The 19413-nt window shown below is 41.0% G+C and overlaps 1 protein-coding gene across 1 annotated transcript; it reads left to right on the top strand.

The window, feature by feature from the left end:
- Window positions 1-80: 80 nt before the first annotated feature.
- On the top strand, window positions 81-18220 carry ccnjl (cyclin J-like). Its single transcript, XM_024284146.2, has 6 exons — window positions 81-429; window positions 990-1097; window positions 5741-5951; window positions 14114-14413; window positions 14517-14676; window positions 15401-18220. Exons 2-6 carry the CDS (start codon window positions 1020-1022, stop codon window positions 15927-15929), a joined length of 1278 nt encoding a protein of 425 aa, XP_024139914.1. The 5' UTR covers window positions 81-429; window positions 990-1019; the 3' UTR covers window positions 15930-18220.
- The last annotated feature ends 1193 nt before the right edge of the window (window positions 18221-19413 follow it).

The following is a 19413-nucleotide window of genomic DNA, read 5'->3' as shown; positions in this document are numbered from 1 at the left end:
AATATAATATAATATAATAGCAGTGATTTAAAAAAATCTAATGACGTTGGGGGTTAGTGTTAACCTAAAACTACATTTCCCAGAGTGCATCGGTGCTCTTTACGTCGACTCCTCTCGCCTCGCAGTTCAGCAGCCGCAGCTGGTGCAGCCGGAGAGGCTACTTTGTTAAAGCGAAGCCACCGGAGAGAGAGAACGGCAGAGCAGATTTTCTCGGAAAAAGTGTGAACAGTTTAGGAAACGAGGCGAGCGGAGGCCTTCCCGCCGCATTCCTCTGTGGGGGGCTGTTTGATGACCGCGGCGGCGGATCTGTAGTTTGTGTTTTTCTGCGCCAAAAACGTGAATCTTTTAAAGTTGTGCCGAAAAGGAGTTTTATCATCCAGGATGTCGGACTGAGACAAAGGGGTCTGGGGGGGCATTCCCGTCGGAGCGGTGAGTGGTGGCACATGTGAAAATCACGGAGATGAAAAGTTCGCCGCGATGCTTTTTACAATCATTATTATTAAGGAAAATAAGAAGTTTGTGTCGAAGTTTTTTTTTTCTAAAACGAAGGGAATTTCATTTTGAGAACAGAAAGTAGGTTTCACATGTCGTTTTGCGGCACATCATTTACATTGTCCCGTTTACCTGAAATGCTAGTTTTTCCACATAAAGTAGTCCCTAAAGCGGCATTTCGGAACATCAAAGGAATTTGTCGTAGAGCGCGTGGGTGAGTGGACATTTAACTGAGCCATTTAAATACCCAGCCAGAGAAAATGGCCTTTGCCGGCTAAAGTAGGGCATACAACTAGCTAAAACTTTGCCAAACGATTTTTTTTTTTTACTTTTAAAGCACCCTTTCTGTGAAATGATGGGTTATTTCCACAACAACGGAATCCTCCGCCATATCTAGCTTAAATGGTGTTGTGGGTAAACTGCTGGGAATGTTTGTCTCCACTCTCAGAGTGAAGGTGTCTGAAGTTTGTGTGGTTTCCGTGAACCTGTCCCTGCAGGTAAAACTTGGTTCTGGAGGCCTCCTCTGAATGGGAAAGATGGAGAGGGAGCTGCAGTGGTGGAAAGGACAGCTGGCTTCTGACATCCATCAGTCCCTGCGCATCAAGGTCAGTTCCCCCAGAAACAGGAAAACTCTATTTTTAGTGAATCAATGCTGTTTTATTTTTGTCTGTTTAGAAAAACCCACACACAATAATAAAGTTATTTATAGCTTCTGGATTCTAATGTATACTCAACAAAATGTCATTGATTTCTAGGCATGTTATGTTGGATGCACCAAAATAACATTTTGTGGCCAAAACTGAATACTAATTAAAATTCCTGACCAAATTCCCAATAATTACAGAATAGTTTTTCTTTGCGCCTTTTCAAGTAAAGTAAATATTTATATTACGTCAGTAGATGGCTGATAAAATAAATATTTATCCAGGTTCTTAACCAGGGCCAGCCCTGAGCATAGGCGAGGTAGGCGGCCGCCTAGGGCGCCATCTGCTGGAGCTGGCGCCAATTTGTAAAATTGTAATGATTTTTTTTTTCTCAAAAGTTTGACATTTCATGTAAAATGTAAAAAAAAAAAGTAATAGTTAAAACCATTAATAAAATAACTCAAAAGTTTGACACAATCAATAATTTTGCCTGGTGTTGCGCCCCTCCGTGCCTGATGCAGCCCCTGTAGAGATTTGTCTGTTTTATTTACATTCATTTGCTTGGAAAATCACAAATTTCTTTAAAAAAATAATATAAGTTCTAGCCCACTCCTTTGGCGAGTTATGGTTCTTTAAAGAAATGTCCGCAATGTGCAATTTCGCCACTAGGGGAAGCAAAGGAAAAGCAAGACCGTCAATCGAGTGCTACATCTGGGTAAGATACTGATTGGTTTCCCGGCGAGCTTCACTGCTGTTAAGTAGCTATAAAAATGCATTCAATTTTTCATTGATTTGCAGGTTTATATTTTGTTTGTTTAATTTTTTTCCCATTCCCCCTCTTGAGTTTACTAAGGGGGCTGCTTCAATGTCAAATGTAAAATATTCAGTCTGTATAATATTGAATAAACCTTTTTTTTTTTTTTTGTGAAATTCATTCTATTTCAAATTGTTGGCCTCTGTCCATAAATGTGTAATAAAAAGTGAAAAGGGCTACTAGGTTGATTGAGACATTTTTTCCAACTGAGAAAAAAACAAACAAACAAAAACAAAACTACAGGTAACAAGTTGATCATTGGTTATTTTGCTATTATGTTATTGGTCCGGCCCACTTCAGATCAGACGGGTTGAGTGTGTCCCCTGGACCAAAATGAGTTTGACACCCCTGCGCCAGATCATTGATGCTCGTTGATTAATCCTTTAACACCTGAGGCGTCGCCGGTGACTTTTAAACACAAAATCTCCAACATAATGTAATTTTTTTTGTTGTTAACATGATTGTCATTCCAGCAGATTCTGAAGGAGAAAAGTTGATTTGTTATAAATAAAAATACAGTAAATCAAGGAAAATAAACACTGCAGCTCCAATGTTAAAGGGTTAACCAAACATCGTGTCACACGTCACTATTCTGCCTTATTTAAACTCGCTCACCCTGCCTTTTTTGCAATATTCGGCAGAATATACGGTACATCTCTATATGTTACTTTAATTTTTTTACCTGTTGTAGTTTTGAAACGGAAAATAATTTTAATATTTCATACACCGGAGAAAAGGCATTGATTCTGCTGTATAAGTATTTCATTACGCTCATTAATTAAGAATGTCGTAATTACCCTCAAACCGTGCTCACATTTCTTCCCATGTGTCACTTTAATGGAGACATCTGTCAATTAAACGACATTTTCCAGCCACATGCGTCGACTCGTTCTGGGCTTATTGAAACTGGATCCGGTTGTAGAGATCGGGTTGTCTTGGTGCACTGAAGCGCCAGGACTGAAGCGGATCATAAATCAGTCGTCTGAGGCCGAGCCGTGCGCTCAGGCTCTGTGATCGGTTTGCTCACCTAGAACAGTGTCTGACTCATTACATGCTGATGATTAAACTGAAAATCAGCGTATGGCTGGAAACTTGGCACGCCCACGGTTTTTCACTCGCTATTAAAAAAAAGAGCACAACTGACAGTCAATGTCAGCATTCAATTAAAATCTTTTAGCTTACAGACCAATAAAGTGACCTCATTGTAAATTAAATGAAAATGTCGTTGACTCATACAAGTGTTTCAGGTAAATCTGTACCTTTTTTAAAAAGGGGTTTTCCAGAATTAAAAAAAAAAAAACTTTTTTTTTTAAGTGAGGTATGTTTTATATTATCTCTCCGTGAATTGTAGTTTTTTAAGCTTGTTATGAATTTCTCTCTTGAAAAAAAGAAGAAAAATAGCCCTTGCGAGCTAAACAATCAACCTGAAAGGAATGAAAAGCTGGAAAACTGACAAGAAACTTAGATTATCTTCATTATAAAGCATTTATTGTAATAGGAAGTCACAACGCGGATTGACCAAATATCCACGAGTGGCTTTAGTTGAAATCAATCTACCTTGTTTAAATCCTGGCTGAAATAAATGCACCAGATTTATTTGATAAATAGATTTTAAGATGTTTTTTTGGCTTTATGTTGCAAATGCAGTTTCAGATAATCAGGTGGGGGTTAAAGCTTTTTAATTCTTAGCCTGATCTTTTCACAAGTGGAATATTTTTGTTCAAAACGAGAAAAGGAAGAGAAGAAGTGGTAGTGTCTGGATTTTTTAAATTTTAAGTTACAGCATTAAATCTGCCATGAAACAGAATAGTAAAATCAGTTTCCAAGCTTCACACAGCCTTCAGATCTCCTGCTCCCCCGTCTTCTCCAGCCTTAATGACGTTTGCTGCACTGATAATGTCCTGATGTGGGAGATAGCAGCGGCGTGTAGCATGTGGCGAATCAGACATGCAAATCAGTAAGCAGCTGTGGAATCCTTAATTACGCCACGGATCCCCCACAAAGGCACCTCTCCACCCTGCTCCGAACCCCCCGAGCCCCTCCAGACTCGGGCAGCCACCTCCCTTGAGCCCCTCCTTCCTGCTGCTAGCCTTGCACCCCAAGAAAAAGACAGATGGACCAGAGGCAGAAGCTGTGGGAGGAGAGGAGGGTTTAGGGAGGATAGGTTGATATTGTGCGCCACTTTAGGTTGGAACTGTTTATTTTTGGATTGCTCTGGATTGTCATGACTGTTCCAGTCGAGATGCATCCTCGACAGTTTGAATAACCTTGACTCTGTTGTTAGTTTATCACTCTGAACAAACTGTTATGTCTTCGCCGTGTGCTGTGAGCACTTATCTTATAATACAACTAATTGTTGCGTCAGTTTGTTTAATTTTTCTTTGCTTTTCTTTTATAAAATTTAAAGCAGACGTTTGACTGGATTGTCTATTGTAAGAATAGGTTTGTCAGCTCGTCTTAAATCAGTAGTGGGTTGCAGCACAGTGATGGTTAGCACTGAAGAAGGCCACGCCTGTCCCAAAACAGCAACCATGGTTTGCTTCGGACATTCTAAATTAATGATAGATTTGAGTGCTGCCATGCAAAGATGCTGCTCCTAGGCACGGTAACCTATCAGCTTAATATGATGGGGCATAAATATCTGAGCTATTGCAAAGTAATAATCTTTAAGAACAAAGTTCTGGTAGAAATGATCAAAGGTTATGCTTTTCGTCTTCTGTGTGGACCTGTTGGGCTGAGCTTTTGATGTTTAATATATTCACAAAGGAGATTAATTTACCCATCTACCAATGTCATTGCAAAGCTAATCTCTTGTTTTTGTTGAAACTTTTGACATAAAAACTGATTTTTCAAAAGCATGTAAAGTAAGCTGCTTAAACGCAGAAAAACAAGTCTGCAGCAGCTTGAAAGCTGAAACCGTTTTGCTCTTTAGTTTTGCTTTTGTGTTGATTTGTGAAGAGACTCGAGGGTGGTTCTTTGCGCATGCCCCCATGAGTGTCTTTTTTTTCCACTCTGAAACAACTGCAGCTAATTGAACATGAATAGGAGATGTGTTGGGGGGTGAAACTTAATCCGAGCTTCTGCTAAACTCAACTGGAAGAAGATGCCCCCCACCCCACCCTAAACCACATACGCATGAACAAAACCCAACCTCATTGTTTGGAGACCTCTGCGATGACCCACATTAGCTCCAGTTCTCTGCCGAGCTGGCGATCATGTGAAATGAGACTGCATGGTACTGGAACCGTTTAAAGACCCACTCCGATGGTGTTTTTAAGATGTTTTTGTGGCATTTTTTTCACGATGAAGGACGAATATTAGTAAAATTAAGTTAAAAATTGCATTTCTGACTATTGTGTTAGTGAAATTATTAGGTGCAGACAAAAAAAAAATGTTGGAAAAAGCTTGAAACAACAATCGGGAAGCCACAAACTCCCTGCTCCGCTCCATTCTCATGGATCCACCTGCAGACAAATAGATCCATTAACATCTTTGTTTTTCTTGTCTGAACTGACATCCAAACTGTACGATTGATAGCTCCAATATTGTTGCACTGATTATGTAAGGTTGGGGTTTTAGGGGCTCTAATGAAACTATGTTCTAGAAAATGACTGATTTTTAAAATTATTTTGGCTTCTAACATAATCATTAAAAGACCACTGGAAACACTTAGAGTAGATCAAAAGATAATACATCACTATACCTATGCCTTTTCTTCGCACCTTCTCAAATATTTTCCCCCTCTTGTTATTAATACGCCCCCAAATTCTCCTGTCCCCTCCTCGTCTAGGAGCTGAAGCTGCCTGTCTACCGAGCCCACTCCCCGCAGATCGGCATGCGCCGATACTTCGCAGACCTGCTGGCCATCTTGAGTAACCGCTACCAGCTCTGTCCGACAGCACGCCATTTGGCCGTCTACCTGCTGGACTTGTTCATGGACCACTATGATGTGGCTGTCAAACAGCTCTATGTCATTGCGCTCTCCTGCTTGTTGCTTGCAAGTAAGTACATTGTTTATTTCCCAGAATAAAATTGCACTCTTTCTTTTTTTAAACTATAACTATTTTTTTTCTCAGTAGGATTATTTAACATATAGGTTGTGTCCAAAGTCCCTCCCTAACCCTTAACGATTAAAAAACGATAAAGTGCAGGACTATATAGTGCCCTGGATTTAAAAGGCAGTTAAGACATAATGCTCGCTACTTTTCTTTGGTTTTTCTCAACGCAGGATATGACATCATCCATTTCCCGAAGTCAAAATCAATTCAATACAAACATTTCAAAACATTTATTTATGACTCCACTGTGTTCTGATGGTGAAAATGTGGATGATTTATTCAAAAACTATTTTTTTTTGTTCAAAATTGTTCAACCGCAATGCATTGTGGTCTATATTTGCTAATCTAGTAGGCATCGATGTACACTAGTTTTTCGCAAAGACTTCTGGGAAATTGCTAATCCACTTGATTTTGGAATTGGTAGATTCGGACAGTGGCGAACACACTATCTTATGCACTATCTAGTGAGTAGGGGGGAATTTGGACATAGCTATAGACTCTTCTCTTTCCGTGTCATAACAGCATTTAAAGTTTTCTTTTTTAGATGAATTGCTACAGGTTTAAAAACTCCAGAGCAAAAGTGAAACCGTGCTGACCTGAAAGCGGCTGTGGTTAGCACACAGCCTGGTACAGTGTAGAGCACTTCCTGCAACAAAGCTAATTCGAGTGACTCTCGGGAGACCTCGTCACCCCCTCCCTTAGCGTTTTGCATGTTTTTAAACTATACTTGTAGTCTGTCGCCTGCTGAGCAACAAATACGAGTGGATATGTGAGTGTTTGTGGTGCGACTGTTGAGAATTGCTCTCATGTCTGCAGATTTTTATCTGTGTGAATGATGGTGGCTGTCATTCAATCTATTGTGCTGCCTCCATTGTTAAGTTGGTTGGATATAGAACAAGAGGCAATCGTTTGACTTCCAGATTGAAGCACATTAAATATAAAAATAACTGGATGGAATTCAATTCACAAATTAACCACTAGGCGGAAAATTAAACAATCAAATCAGGTTACACCACAATTTTAGGAGAGCTTTACATCAAAAATAAATGTCCTTACAGCCTGGTTCCAGAAACCTCTATTATCTCTACACCAGGATGAAATTTATTTACTTTTTTTTCTTTTTTAAATACCAATTGAACACATTGTTGCTTCCACTGAAGTGATCATCAAATCTCAGAGGGCAAGCTTCAACAGCTCTCAGGCACGTTTGTCTATTCCTAAATGCTGTGGTTTGATGACGTCAGCTGGACAAAATGGCGACGACCACAGCCATGCAGAACAAGTTTTTCCTTTATCTGTTTCCCCCCCTCAAAAGCCGTTGATGTATTCTATATCTCAGATGTAAACATTTTTCCGTGAACTGACTCACGTTCCATCCTCAGCCAAAGTTTTCCTGCAAGTGTCAGAGTTTGGTTGTAGGCTGCTAATTTTAGCTTCTTCTTTGTGGTTTGTGTAAAGCAGGTGCATTAATCACCCAAACCTCCCCTGCTGGTGCATAATGCACTTTGTGTGGAGGTTGTTCATCTCTTTATATCTGTCTGGTAATTAACAGACTGCGGTGCATTGATGCAACCCGTGTCATCATGGATAATAATTAAAATAATGATGGTGTAAAGTAGGAGTCTGGAGATGTTTTTTAACTCCGTAAAGCTCTGTGTTGGTGTGTGGATGCATGTTTACAGGCTATCTTCAATCCGTCAGGGTCTGGAGGAAAATTCCAGACTTCAAAGAGCTCTCATTTAAAAGCAATCTCATGAGAGTCTAAGGATAGATTTAAGTCGGTTCATTTAGTGAAGTGCATGAAGTATCATCTCTCCAACTCGCACAGAATGTACATTTGAAATCACTGATACGTTTTTGTTATTGAATTCATTGATTGTGGTTTCCCGTTAAGAGGGGCTCTCTGCTCCGCTCTTGTGCGTCAGTCTCCTCCAGCTCTCGGGGGAGTCTCTGTCATGATTGATGAACCTCTGAGAGGGGGTGTTTGATTCTGACTTGACTCGGGTTTTCATGTCTTGTGCTTTGGAATCTGGCCTAGTTATTGAACAACCTCCCTATGGGTCTCACTGCTTCCCTTTGAGGCACACAATTGTCTTTCTTTAAATTTTCCCGGCTTCCACACTCGGTTAATTAATCCGTATCTCCTTTGTACCTCAGAACAGTCACTACTTTAAGACCCACTCCAAAGAAAATTGTGTTTTTGGTGTTTAGAGTGTCTTCTTGTGGCATTTTTCTGATGATGGAGGACATATATTAAGAACATTCAGAGTATTTCTTTATTCAAATTGTTGTGAATCTGGGGCAGATGGATGCTTGAAAAAGTTGTTGTACAATCGGCCACAAGCTCCTTGCTGCCCTCTATTCTGAAGCTTGCCATTTTTGTTGCACCTGTAATGTTAGGTCTTTAAATTAGCTGGAGACCATGTAAACAAAGGGATGATGGGAAGTGAGAGCCGGCTTATTTCGCACCAAAGGTCTTGACCGACAGCTCAAAGGAGAATTGTTGATGTCCTAGAAAATGACAGTTTTAAAAAAAAAAAAGACTACTGGAAACACTTTTAAATTAGAGCAAAAGTTGATTAAAGTGAGACTTAAATCCTGTAAATCTGTTGAATGTATATTTTTTTGGTCGTGGGTACTTGTATGTTCATGTGTCTCCTTAAGGATAAGCTTTTTCTCCCTTACAGGAATAAGTTTATTTCTGAACGAGTCAAGTGTTATTGACTGGTACTCATTTAAAGATTGTGTGTGCTCCAGAGAACTCATTTAATTAAAGGCGCCGGTCTCTTAGGATGCTCATTTGAGGAAGTCACTCCACAGCTATAAAGTTTCTTTTGTGCTGCGTTCTGTGAAGTCCTGCAGGGATCTAATCCGTCTTCCTGGAAGCTTTGAGAAAACGTAAAGCTTCACAAAGTTGCAGCTATTAGCATAAATGGCACAATTAATTGCTGTCAGCCAACACAAAATGTTCCTGATGGCTTTAGATAACCGTGATTTATGCTTTGTCCAGCTTATACTTTTTTAGAAAATGAAGGTGAATCTTTAAGGGTAATTGCTAAAATGGGATATTTTGATGGTTTAGGAGATCAGATTTATTAAAGGATTTGCAGGAAATAAAATGAACATGGGGGCAAAAAAAGAGCATCCTGCAGAAACAACTGCACAGGAAGCTCTGTTAAAATGACTACAAAGTGCACAGACATCGGCCTCCGAGCCCCGGGGGTGGGGAGGCACAGTGTGCTGAGGGGCACCTGCCATATGCTCCCCGAGTCAGTCCTCAAACAAAAGCCAGTCAATGCGAGCAGGCCAGCAAGAAGACCCTTCCCAGAGAGGGGGGAGGGGAGCCCACTTGAAGGGGTGGAGGTTGTTATGCGAGCGTTTGTGTGCGCGGCCGACGTTGCTATAAGAGGGACACAGTTACCATGACAACCACGTGATAAACCCACGGATTCGTTTCTCCCAGTCACCTCATTAAGATCCACCTTGGAAGTCTTAACCCGCAGGAAAATTCCCAGTTGAGGGAAACGGCCGGGCTGCTGCAGCAGCGCCCTGTTAACGGCCGGGTTCTGATGGACGGGGCGGGGGGCGGGCTGTCCTTTTACCCTCTACTGGCGGCTCCGTTTCCTCCTAGTTCTTTAACTCTGACGGGGTCATGCAGAGCGAGCCGGGGCAACCCATAAAAGCAGCCCAGCATACCTGGGGGTCCGGGGCAATGAATGGAGTGATACTTGAAAGGCAGGTTTGCTGCTGATGTTAAACAGGGACGTGTGGGGCGCCCTGAAATGTGGATTATTAGGGAAATGCCCACTGTTATCATTTGTGGCTCCCACAGTTTGAGAAACTTTACAACTTTGTAAAGATCACCCAGATATCAAATTTTATGAATAGACACACCAAGAAAGCTTGGACTGTGGAAGGATTTTGCTCTCTAATTCCTGAACATATGTTTGCCCCCAGTCTCCCTTGTTACCACCCATAGGGTAAGGCACAATTCAACCCCCCGACACACACACACACCACGCTGACACACTTCCACGCATAAGTCTGGGGTTTCTAGAATTCTCCCTGGTCACTAGAGCATTCAGCAATGTGGGTCAGAGATCAGTTCAGGCCTACATTATAGGAGCCGTCTGGATCAGTGGCAGCAGCAGATGATCGTGTGAAAGAACTTACGACAAATAAGAGGTTTAAAACCCAGAAGCAAGACATTGTAGGTCTAATTTGTTTTTCTTAAAAAGAATATCTTATCATTAAGAGCGACTGATGAACACTTTTTGACATGTTCTCGTGGCATTTTCTCATGAAGAAAATTAAATTTGCTTTTCTAAATATTTCTTTATTCACATCATTTTGAATCGGTAGCAGATGCAAAGATGCTGTTTGATAAAGTTTGTAGCTGTGATGTAGAAGCTAAAATCGGCAGGCCTCAAGCTCCATCATCCAAAAGTGAACGAATAGATCCATGTACATCTTTGTTTGGCGTCTGTCTCCAATATTGCTAGCTATTTTTGTTGCATTAGTAGTGTTCGGTTGTGAGGGGCTGTAAGCTAGCGGAATAGAGCGTCAGCAATTCCACCCTCAACTCATTTCTAATGCACTTCTTCCGCTTTACAGAAACTATGTTCTAGAAAACGACAGACCGCTGGGAGTGCTTTTACAATAGTTTAAACGATAAATGCAGTGGTTCTTTAGAGTAAAAAACAAAAAATCAACTTTAAGACTTTTTTTTTTGTGATTTCTTAAACCTCCACCTCGCTCAGCCCTCTAACCTTTGCCTTCATCTCTTCTAATCATCTGTTGGGACTTACAAGGGGGTGATAGTATTGTAGCTGTGCACGGACACGTCATGTGAAATAAATAGGAAGTTCACATTTTCACCCTTCAGCTGTGTCTCCTTCCTGCTCTTTGCTGTTGAGATAGGATCAGTTTGCCATACCTGGAATGCAGGCGGCTAACTCACAGGAGAAGAATGCACCATCTCCCTCAGCCTGACAAACAAACTGCAGTTGTTGCAAGCAGTTCGGACCTGTCGCGTTTATAAGAGGATGGAGTTACACAAGAAACGTCCAGACTGATGGATTATCTGACGCTCCGAATGGTCTTTGTTTGCATTCTACTCTGAGTTCTTGATTTGGGCAAAACGTCTTAGATTTGCTGCAAGAAAAACTATAGTAAATGTTCATGTTCATAGTTATAAAACGTGAAATTGGTCACATGTTCTCAAGAACCTGAGGGCCTTCTGTGTTATTGAGTTAAAAATAGATTTTTATTTTTATTTTATCCACCTTTTTAAATGTTTGTACAAGCATATTGCTATTAAAGAAAATGTTCATAAATAAGTATATAGATTTTAAGCTGATGCAGCATAATAAGGTAACACCTCTGCATTGCACTTTTACTGAAATGTTTCCCATTTACTGTCCGACTTTTATTTAATGCAGAAATCAGTCTTTGTTTGTTACATTTTGGTTTTCTTTTAAAGACTGTAGTATCCATTTTTCTCAAGTCTGTGATCTGATTTTCTCAGCTGCTTAAAGTCCCACTATTATCATCTGTTGATCTACTCTGAAAGCTTTCAAAGTAGTCTTTTTTAGTTATAATATTGCCAATAGCGTAAATAAAAAAAAACTGTTGTTTTCTAGGAAATTGTTTCTGCAGAGTTGCAGGAATTCATTAGAAATTTGCATCTGAGTTGTGGGCGGGTCTCTTGGCGTGGAGTAACCCCGGGCACACACGGCTAGCGTTATATCTCGGGTGTGATGCGGGAGCGGTCAGGCTGATGGCTCATATTAGCTACTGGATGGCTGCAGCCACAGTCTCTGCTACCGTCCTCGCAAAACTCCAAACTCACATACGTTCACGCTAATCCCCCTTTGTTTCCTGCGGTTCAGCTGCGTCGTCCGGCGAAAATTTGAACCAAGCAAAACTGATTTTCAGAGGCCTGACCGCAGACGCAGGACTTGAACTTCTGCAGTGGGATTTCCTCTCGCACTTTTAAAGTTACGTAAAGACTGCAGCACTCGCATCGAAACTGTAACGCTTGGTGTGAGCCCGGGGAAATCTCCACTCACTTCCCATCATCCCTGTGTTTCACTCCCTACAGCTAGCTTGCAGCCCCTCACAGCCCCAATTAAGCATTTTCAGTGCAAAAAAAATGCTGAGCTATATTGGAGCTATCCAGCCTCACAGATTTGGAACCAGATACCAGCTCAGAGGAGGATAACAAAGACTTACACTAGTCTACAAGTGGAGTGGAGCAGGGACCTTGTGGCTTGCCGTAGTAGCTTCTACATCACAGCTGCAAGCTTTTCTCAACTGCATTTTTTTGTCTGCTCCTCATTTGCTACAATTTACATAAACAAATACTCAGAAATGCTATTTTAATATATATATATTTTTAAATTCGATATTGAATATATTACAACTTTCGTTATATATTTTCTTACATCATGAGAAAAATGCCACAAGAACATGCTGGAAACACCAAAAACATGGATTTCACTGTAGTGGGTTTTAAAACGGGATTCTATCTTTCTTACTTCATTAAGTCACACTTTGGTTTTCTTTTATAGACCGTAGTATCCATTTTTCTCTGGTCTGTGATCAACCACAGTGGTAAACTACAGGAATAATCACAGAGCTCCAAAAAGCAGGCAGGCTGGTAATGTCTTTCAAGATCAAAGAGGTCGGTGTTGTGCAGAGATTGGGGGCATTGATGGCCTTTTATGACCGTGTGGACATAACAGTCTGACAGCAGGCAGCAGATCTAAAGGACAGAGTGGGACACGTGTGGACTGGGTTACGGATTGAGCAATTGTGGTGGTAAACAGCGCTGTTTTTCATTGTGCTTCCTGCTCTGTTGAAGAGAAGCCATTACTGCCTCTCTGCTAATTACTCCCTAACCTCCTGGAAAGTGGGGCTTCAGACCCCCGCCCCTCCTCCCGTCCCCTCTTCTTCCTCGCTTAATAATAGGCCGCAGCATCGGCGATAGAATTTGCACTCTTTAGGAGGATGCTGCTTCTTCTAGATAAATAAAGGGATATATGAGGTCAATCAAAGACAAAAGCAACAGCTGTTGTAAGCCACTGCTGGGTTGGGGTGTTCACTTCCAAGTGTAATGGTAGCCCCCTCCCATTAAAAGTGGCTCAGTTGCCATGGATTTAGATTAGAGGATGAGCTCTGCAGTTTTTTTTAATATATATATATTTTGTGCCCAGCTGGATTCATAACTTTTTAATCCCAGTGAGGGGGATAAAATGCAAAATAATTTGCCTGTAGTCAGGGTGTAGCACTTAAGCAGGTTGGCCATGTTTGTTTAGGAAGACAAAGCCCCCATTTTACTCATGCAAATGATTTGAGCTTCTGCCCATTTGGACACATTTGACTAAAATTCCTGGTACAAAGTAAACACTTAGATAGCCTTATGATATATAGTGTTTGCAATTAGTTATATTTTTCTTTTTTTATTTCTAGTTATTTCCCATGAGGTCTGCAAATATGAATCTTTGAGAGGAATAGGCTTTAATCTTACAGAGCTGAGATTTTGTTATTTTCTGGTGGCATTTAATTTTTACGGTGATGGTCTTCATTGATATGAGCTTTAAAAACTCCCTGCTGTTATGTTTACGGGCCAGCGGGTTTCAGTCTGGCTCCTAAAACGCAGGGCCAGTTTTAAGGCAAATGATTTACAGGGAAATCTGTATCAGAGTAATCTGATACCCTCCTCTCCCTCTCTCCTCCTGATTGAGTGGAGGCCTTTTGGACCCCTGGATTAAAGGCAGAAAAATGCCCCTCTTCATTGGCCACATGGACCCGGGCCTCAGGGCTGTTGCTATGGAAAAGAATACGTCTTTGGATGGGATGGGGGCTCGCCATAATGAGACGGCTCTGGGGCGAAGACTGAAATGTTGGGGATCGGTTTGACAGATTTTTTTTTTTTTTCTCGTAAGTGTGAGGTTTTTATTGTCCTGAAAGTGGACCTCACTCAGCCTTTAGCATTTTAGTGTTCTGGTTCCAGATGTTCAGAGCTTAATTCCCACACTCAGCTGACTAAAATGGCTAAAGTAAATGAATCGTTAACTTCTATTAAAACTGTTTCTTGTTAGGTAAATTTGAGGAGAAGGAGGACCGAGTTCCCAAACTGGAGCAGCTGAACTCCCTCGGCTTCATGTGCAGCTTGAACCTTGTTCTCAACAAGAAGGATCTCATCAAAATGGAGCTTCTCCTCCTGGAGACGTTTGGCTGGAATCTGTGCATGCCAACCCCTGCTCACTTTATTGACTACTACCTAAATGCGGCAGTGCAGGAGAGCGACCTGTACAATGGGTGGCCTCTGTCCTCGCTCTCAAAGACCAAGGCTTTCATGGACAAATACACGCACTACTTTCTGGAGGTGTCGCTGCAGGGTGAGTTTACAGAGGCTTACTTTTATTTCCCCCCTCTGCTGTCTGGTTCAAAACAGTGCTTATTTGGCTCTAAGCGTTAATTAAACTTTCTCCCTACATTTAGATCATGCGTTCCTGAGTTTCCGACCATCTCAGGTTGCTGCTGCGTGCGTGGCGGCGTCTCGGATTTGTCTCCAGATTTCCCCGAGCTGGACGACTGCTCTGCATCTACTGACAGGCTACACGTGGGACCACCTCACCCAGTGCATCGAACTAATGCTGCTGTAAGAAACACACATGGATACGTACTGAAAAAGGGTTTGGAATTCTGTTTTTTTCCATTCCATTTGTTCCGTTTCTCCAGTTGGCAATGCTTTTAGCAATGCTGTTTGTAGGCAAAATCAAAAAAACGTTGTGTTCTAGGACATAGTTTCTGCAGAGCGGCAGTAGATTTTTCTTAGAAATTTGTCACCAAGTTGTGAGCGGGACCTTTATTTCCTATTTCCCATACAATTTTGAGCCCTGACGAGGAAAACAAAGATGTACATGGATCTATTTGGATACATCAGAATGGAGCAAAGCAGCAGAGCTTATGATCTGCCAATTTTAGCTTCTCAATCATTGCCACAAGCTTTTATTCTAACTGTATTTTTCATCTGCTCTTAATAGGCACCAGTTTGAATAAGAAATTAATCAGAAACGCAATTTTAAGCTTAATTTTATTTATATATGTTGTTTATCACCAGAAAAATGCTACAATAACATGTTAAAACATAATTTTCATAATGGTGTGATTTAACCTAAACTAGCTTATTTAAAGCCTATCATCCTGCAAATGTAAGGAAGTCTGAAGGTTTACATTGTTTTTATTGCTTGGTAGTCAAACTGGTTTGTTTTTAACAACAGGTTTGTCTGGATTATTCATGTTGTTGCTTTTAGTTTTTATTTTCTGCACAACTGAGGTGCCGTTGTGTGACTTACTTGATCTCTTTTTGTTTTTAACGGCAGAGCTCACGACAATGATGTAAAGGAGGCCAATAAAACCAAATCCACCCCTCCTCATCGACTCTCCTCTCTGCAGTCGCAGCCGCAGACGTCTCACCTCTCTCCAGTTTCATCCATCCAGAGGCCGGTCTCCTCCTCCTCTTCCTCCTCCGCCTCATCCACACCACAGTTGCTCTTTCAGCCAGATGGCTTCCCTCACCTTTTGCAGCACTCCCCGTCTCTGTCCCAGCTGCAGGCGCTCGCCGATTCCCAGGCTTTGGGCTCTGTTGTGAACATGTCTCAGGACTTCCTTCAGAACCACAGTATGGGTTTACTAACTGGAGCTCCTTCTGTCACTCCGAGCGGAGTCTTCCCTTCCTACTCGAGCATAACTGCGGGTCTCCAACCAGCGGCTCGCTCGCTGCCTCTTCAGGGCCCCATCTCGGTTCAGATGACACTCGCCGGAGAACCCCGACACTGCCTAAGCATGGCCTACAGCGGCGGGTACCTTGGGGCACACCACACATTTGCCGCCGGCTGCTTTGACAGGTGACGCCAGGAGACGGAGAGGGAACTCAAGCCCCTGCAGGAGTCCACTGTAATGCTTCCACCCCAGCTCCAAACCCAGAAACACCCGCTTACAGACCTGCTTTCTCTCTCCGTCGGCCCCGCAGCACCTCCACACCGCCCTGCTGCCCCCACCCTCCCACAGAGACGCTCCAGACGCAAGCAGAGGTCCAAAGGAAAAGCAGTCGAAGTCATCACGTTGACGTGACGATACTCCTCCGCCTCATATGAAATACTGAGGCTCCTCAGAAGTGCTGCTGCCATCTTCTAAACTGGATTTATAAATCTGTTTTATTGAGACTGTCATCACTGTGAATGAGATGAAAGCAGCAGTGTGATCCTACACCCACCTCATTCAGTGCCTGTGTGCTCAGTTGTACTTGAAAGCTGAGACGATTTTAGTGGTGCGCAAAACAAAGTATCTGTGATAAGGATTACTTGCTGCTCAACTTTTTTTTTATCACTATATTTAAACACACTTATTGGGTTAATTTCTTTTCCATCTTGTGAGGTGAGGAGAATACATTTTTATATTTAAAGATAACGAGAAACGAGAGTGCCTGTGTCTCCTGCAAACATCGCAAGAAAGAGCTCAGTGGCTCCTCCTCATCTGAGGAGACCTTTGAGTTTAATTTTGAGTGCAGGTCAAGTCTGCAGGTCTCCTGTAGTTGTTTTTCTTACCTTGTTTCCTTTTTTTCTCTCATCTCCAAAGTCAGGCCTTGTGGCGGACCCTCCCACGAACAGGCGAGGGCTCACGGCTCCAGGCTTCTTCATGCTAAAGGTTTAGGTTTTGGAAGCGATGTGACTGGACCACATGATGAAGGAGACACAAAGCCTTGGTCGTGTGTTGTACATATGAATTGCTGCTGCCTTTCTCATGAACTGTTGGTTCAGCGTCTGTGTTAATGACTCAATGTTTACATGAACCACTTTCAGGGACTTTATCAAGAATTACTTGAATATAATGCCATTGAAACATGCCATAGCTTTTATTTATGACTTTTTTTTCTTTGAAATACTTATTTGTTTCTCGTAGTGTAGTTTTTTTATACTAATGTAGAAGTATACCTTTGATTAAGTTTAGTTTTCCTTGTTTTTGTCTTCGAGCTCAGGTTTTAAGACTGAAGCTACTTCCCTCTCCATCATTCTGTGATGTGCTTTAATCTGAAATGCTTCGTCTGCCGCCTCTTCATCACTGGACCATTCCGTATAGAAATGCATGGAATTCCTCTGCTTGTAAACATCTTCGGCTAATAATTGCCTCTAATTGCATCCTAGATATCTAAACCACAATTGCAAGCCTTCCACTTCCGTTTGAAGTTTAAACACTTCCAGATTACCACTGCTGATCACAAGGGTCTCACACTGGTCACCATGGCGATAGTTTAAACATATGGGCCCCACGTTTGGTGGAGTTTAAAGCCGCTCTGACCAAATTGAGTGTTGGTTCTTAACACGATTATTGATCAAAGTACCAAATACAGATCAAGTTTCCGTTTCTGCTGACATATGATCTGTTTCCCTTCAGGGAGGCTAAAAAGATGCATAATTGTTCTAAGGTTGAAGTTTTAAGGCTGGATTTACACACTGGACGTCCCTTGGTGTTGGTGCCTTGCCCTCAGCTGTCCCACGTCACACACACTCTTAAACACACATTGATCAGAAAAATCTAATTATTTTCATTCACCTGAAGGACACTCTGTGTCTCAGCACAAGAAGTACATGATGCATTTTTTTCCCTCAACTTCTAATAAAGTTCTGTAATATTTTTACATTCCACCAACACTCACATTTTAGTATTTTTGTTATTCATGTTTTCTCCTCAGCATGAAGGTGTCAAAGGTGCAATAACTGTTTGTCCTGTTTTACCTGCTCACAGCCATCACTGTCTTGTGTGTACCACTGGTTCATCCCTTTGTAACTTATTTTGATTTTTTTTTTTGCTAATTGTGTAATTTACTTTATCTCCTCTAGAGGGCAGTGGGCTCTGAAACGTGAATATGTTGCACATTGCAGCCACATGCTTTGAGTGATAGATATTACTGACTGCTTTGGTTTTAGCTAGAATTTCACTGTTCTTATTTTCTAAAAGGTGCTGGTTTGACTTAAACCAAACTTGATGATGATAATACGGCACCACAAACTTATAATTTTATTTTTATATATTTTTTGTAACGACCTGTTGTCTTGGTTTATGTGACACTGAGTGATTAAAAACAAAGAAAAACAAAAGAAATATCATAAAGTGCCATGACAAAATAAACGCAGGTGAGCTGAGTTCCTGAGAGTTTCTCTTTCTTTTTTGGTGGAGTTGTATGTCGAAAATGCATTGATTTCTGGAGCTGGAATTAATTCAACTTTTGGCAACTTGCATTCACTAGTAAAGCGTTTTCTCACCATTCTAAAGGACTGAAGCACTTCACAGTCACAGCTCCATTTACACAGAACAGATGAGCAAGACATCTCTGTAAAATAAAAATTATTTTAAGTCAAATTTAATAAAATGCCACCAGTTTGTTAATTTTATCTATGAACTTAAAATGTTGGATATTTAGATCAAGTTTAAACGTAATATATAAGTCATTGGATTTTAGTGTGAAAGACATTTACAGTCTGATTTATCCATTTTCTTAACCTTTTATATCACTTATAGGGTGACGAGGATGCTGGAGCCTATCCTTAACACAGTTAGGCGAAGGCGGGGTACACTCTGGACAGGTCTTACAGCCTGGTCTTTTGTGTGTTTTCAAAGGAAGTTGTACTCCTTCGGAAACTTTTATCATTATTCTACTTGAGTAGAATTATGAATAAAAAACAGCACTAAACTCTAGTCTGTACTAGTGTAATATTTTATTATTATTTTTTTTTATTTTAGGGATGCATTGAAACATCAAAACCATATTAGCACAATAGATAAATGGTTAAAATTCCATATAAATATGTTGTAATGTGTCTATGACCGCATAATAATAACTTATTGAGAGAAATAAAACAAAGTTAGATTTTTAATCTTTTGTCCAAGAAAAACATCCAATGAAATATTGATTTTCTTTAGAAAGCGCTTGTCTTCTTTTAGTGGCAGTCATGGTCCTGTAATGGGAGCATTGCAGGTTCGACTCCCACCCATTGGTTGAAGTGTCCTTGGGCAAACACTGAACTCACATTGCTCCTGGTGGTTATAGGTTGTCATTGGAGAAAATGGTTGTAACAGTGAAACATTTCCAGCCTTGAAGTAGAGTAGGGAAGGACTTTATAAGCATACTTAATTCACCATGTAAAACCTTCAAAAAATTACATTAACTTTATTTAGAAAAAACTAATACATTTTAGATCTCTCAAAGTGTAATTTGATTACTCTTGTTGTAATCAAATAAATTAGCAAGTCACTTAATGTCTTTCTTAGATTAGGTATCGTTCTTAGAACACCACTAAAGTAATTTGATTGTAGGATCTAAAATTATAATATTTAA

Source organism: Oryzias melastigma, linkage group LG10 (assembly GCF_002922805.2).
Source record: "Oryzias melastigma strain HK-1 linkage group LG10, ASM292280v2, whole genome shotgun sequence".
Taxonomy (NCBI): domain Eukaryota; kingdom Metazoa; phylum Chordata; class Actinopteri; order Beloniformes; family Adrianichthyidae; genus Oryzias; species Oryzias melastigma.
The sequence above is the reverse complement of the archived record's forward strand: the minus strand, read 5'-3'. Positions and strand labels throughout refer to the sequence as shown.

What these genes read in the sequence shown, in the direction of transcription:
- ccnjl (XM_024284146.2), top strand. Translation starts at nt 1,020, where the DNA reads ATGGGAAAGATGGAGAGGGAGCTGCAGTGGTGGAAAGGACAGCTGGCT. An exon ending in CTCCTGCTTGTTGCTTGCAA is followed by an intron (nt 5,952 to 14,113) that starts GTAAGTACATTG and finishes GTTTCTTGTTAG; the next exon opens with GTAAATTTGAGGAGAAGGAG. An exon ending in TGCATCGAACTAATGCTGCT is followed by an intron (nt 14,677 to 15,400) that starts GTAAGAAACACA and finishes TTTTAACGGCAG; the next exon opens with AGCTCACGACAATGATGTAA.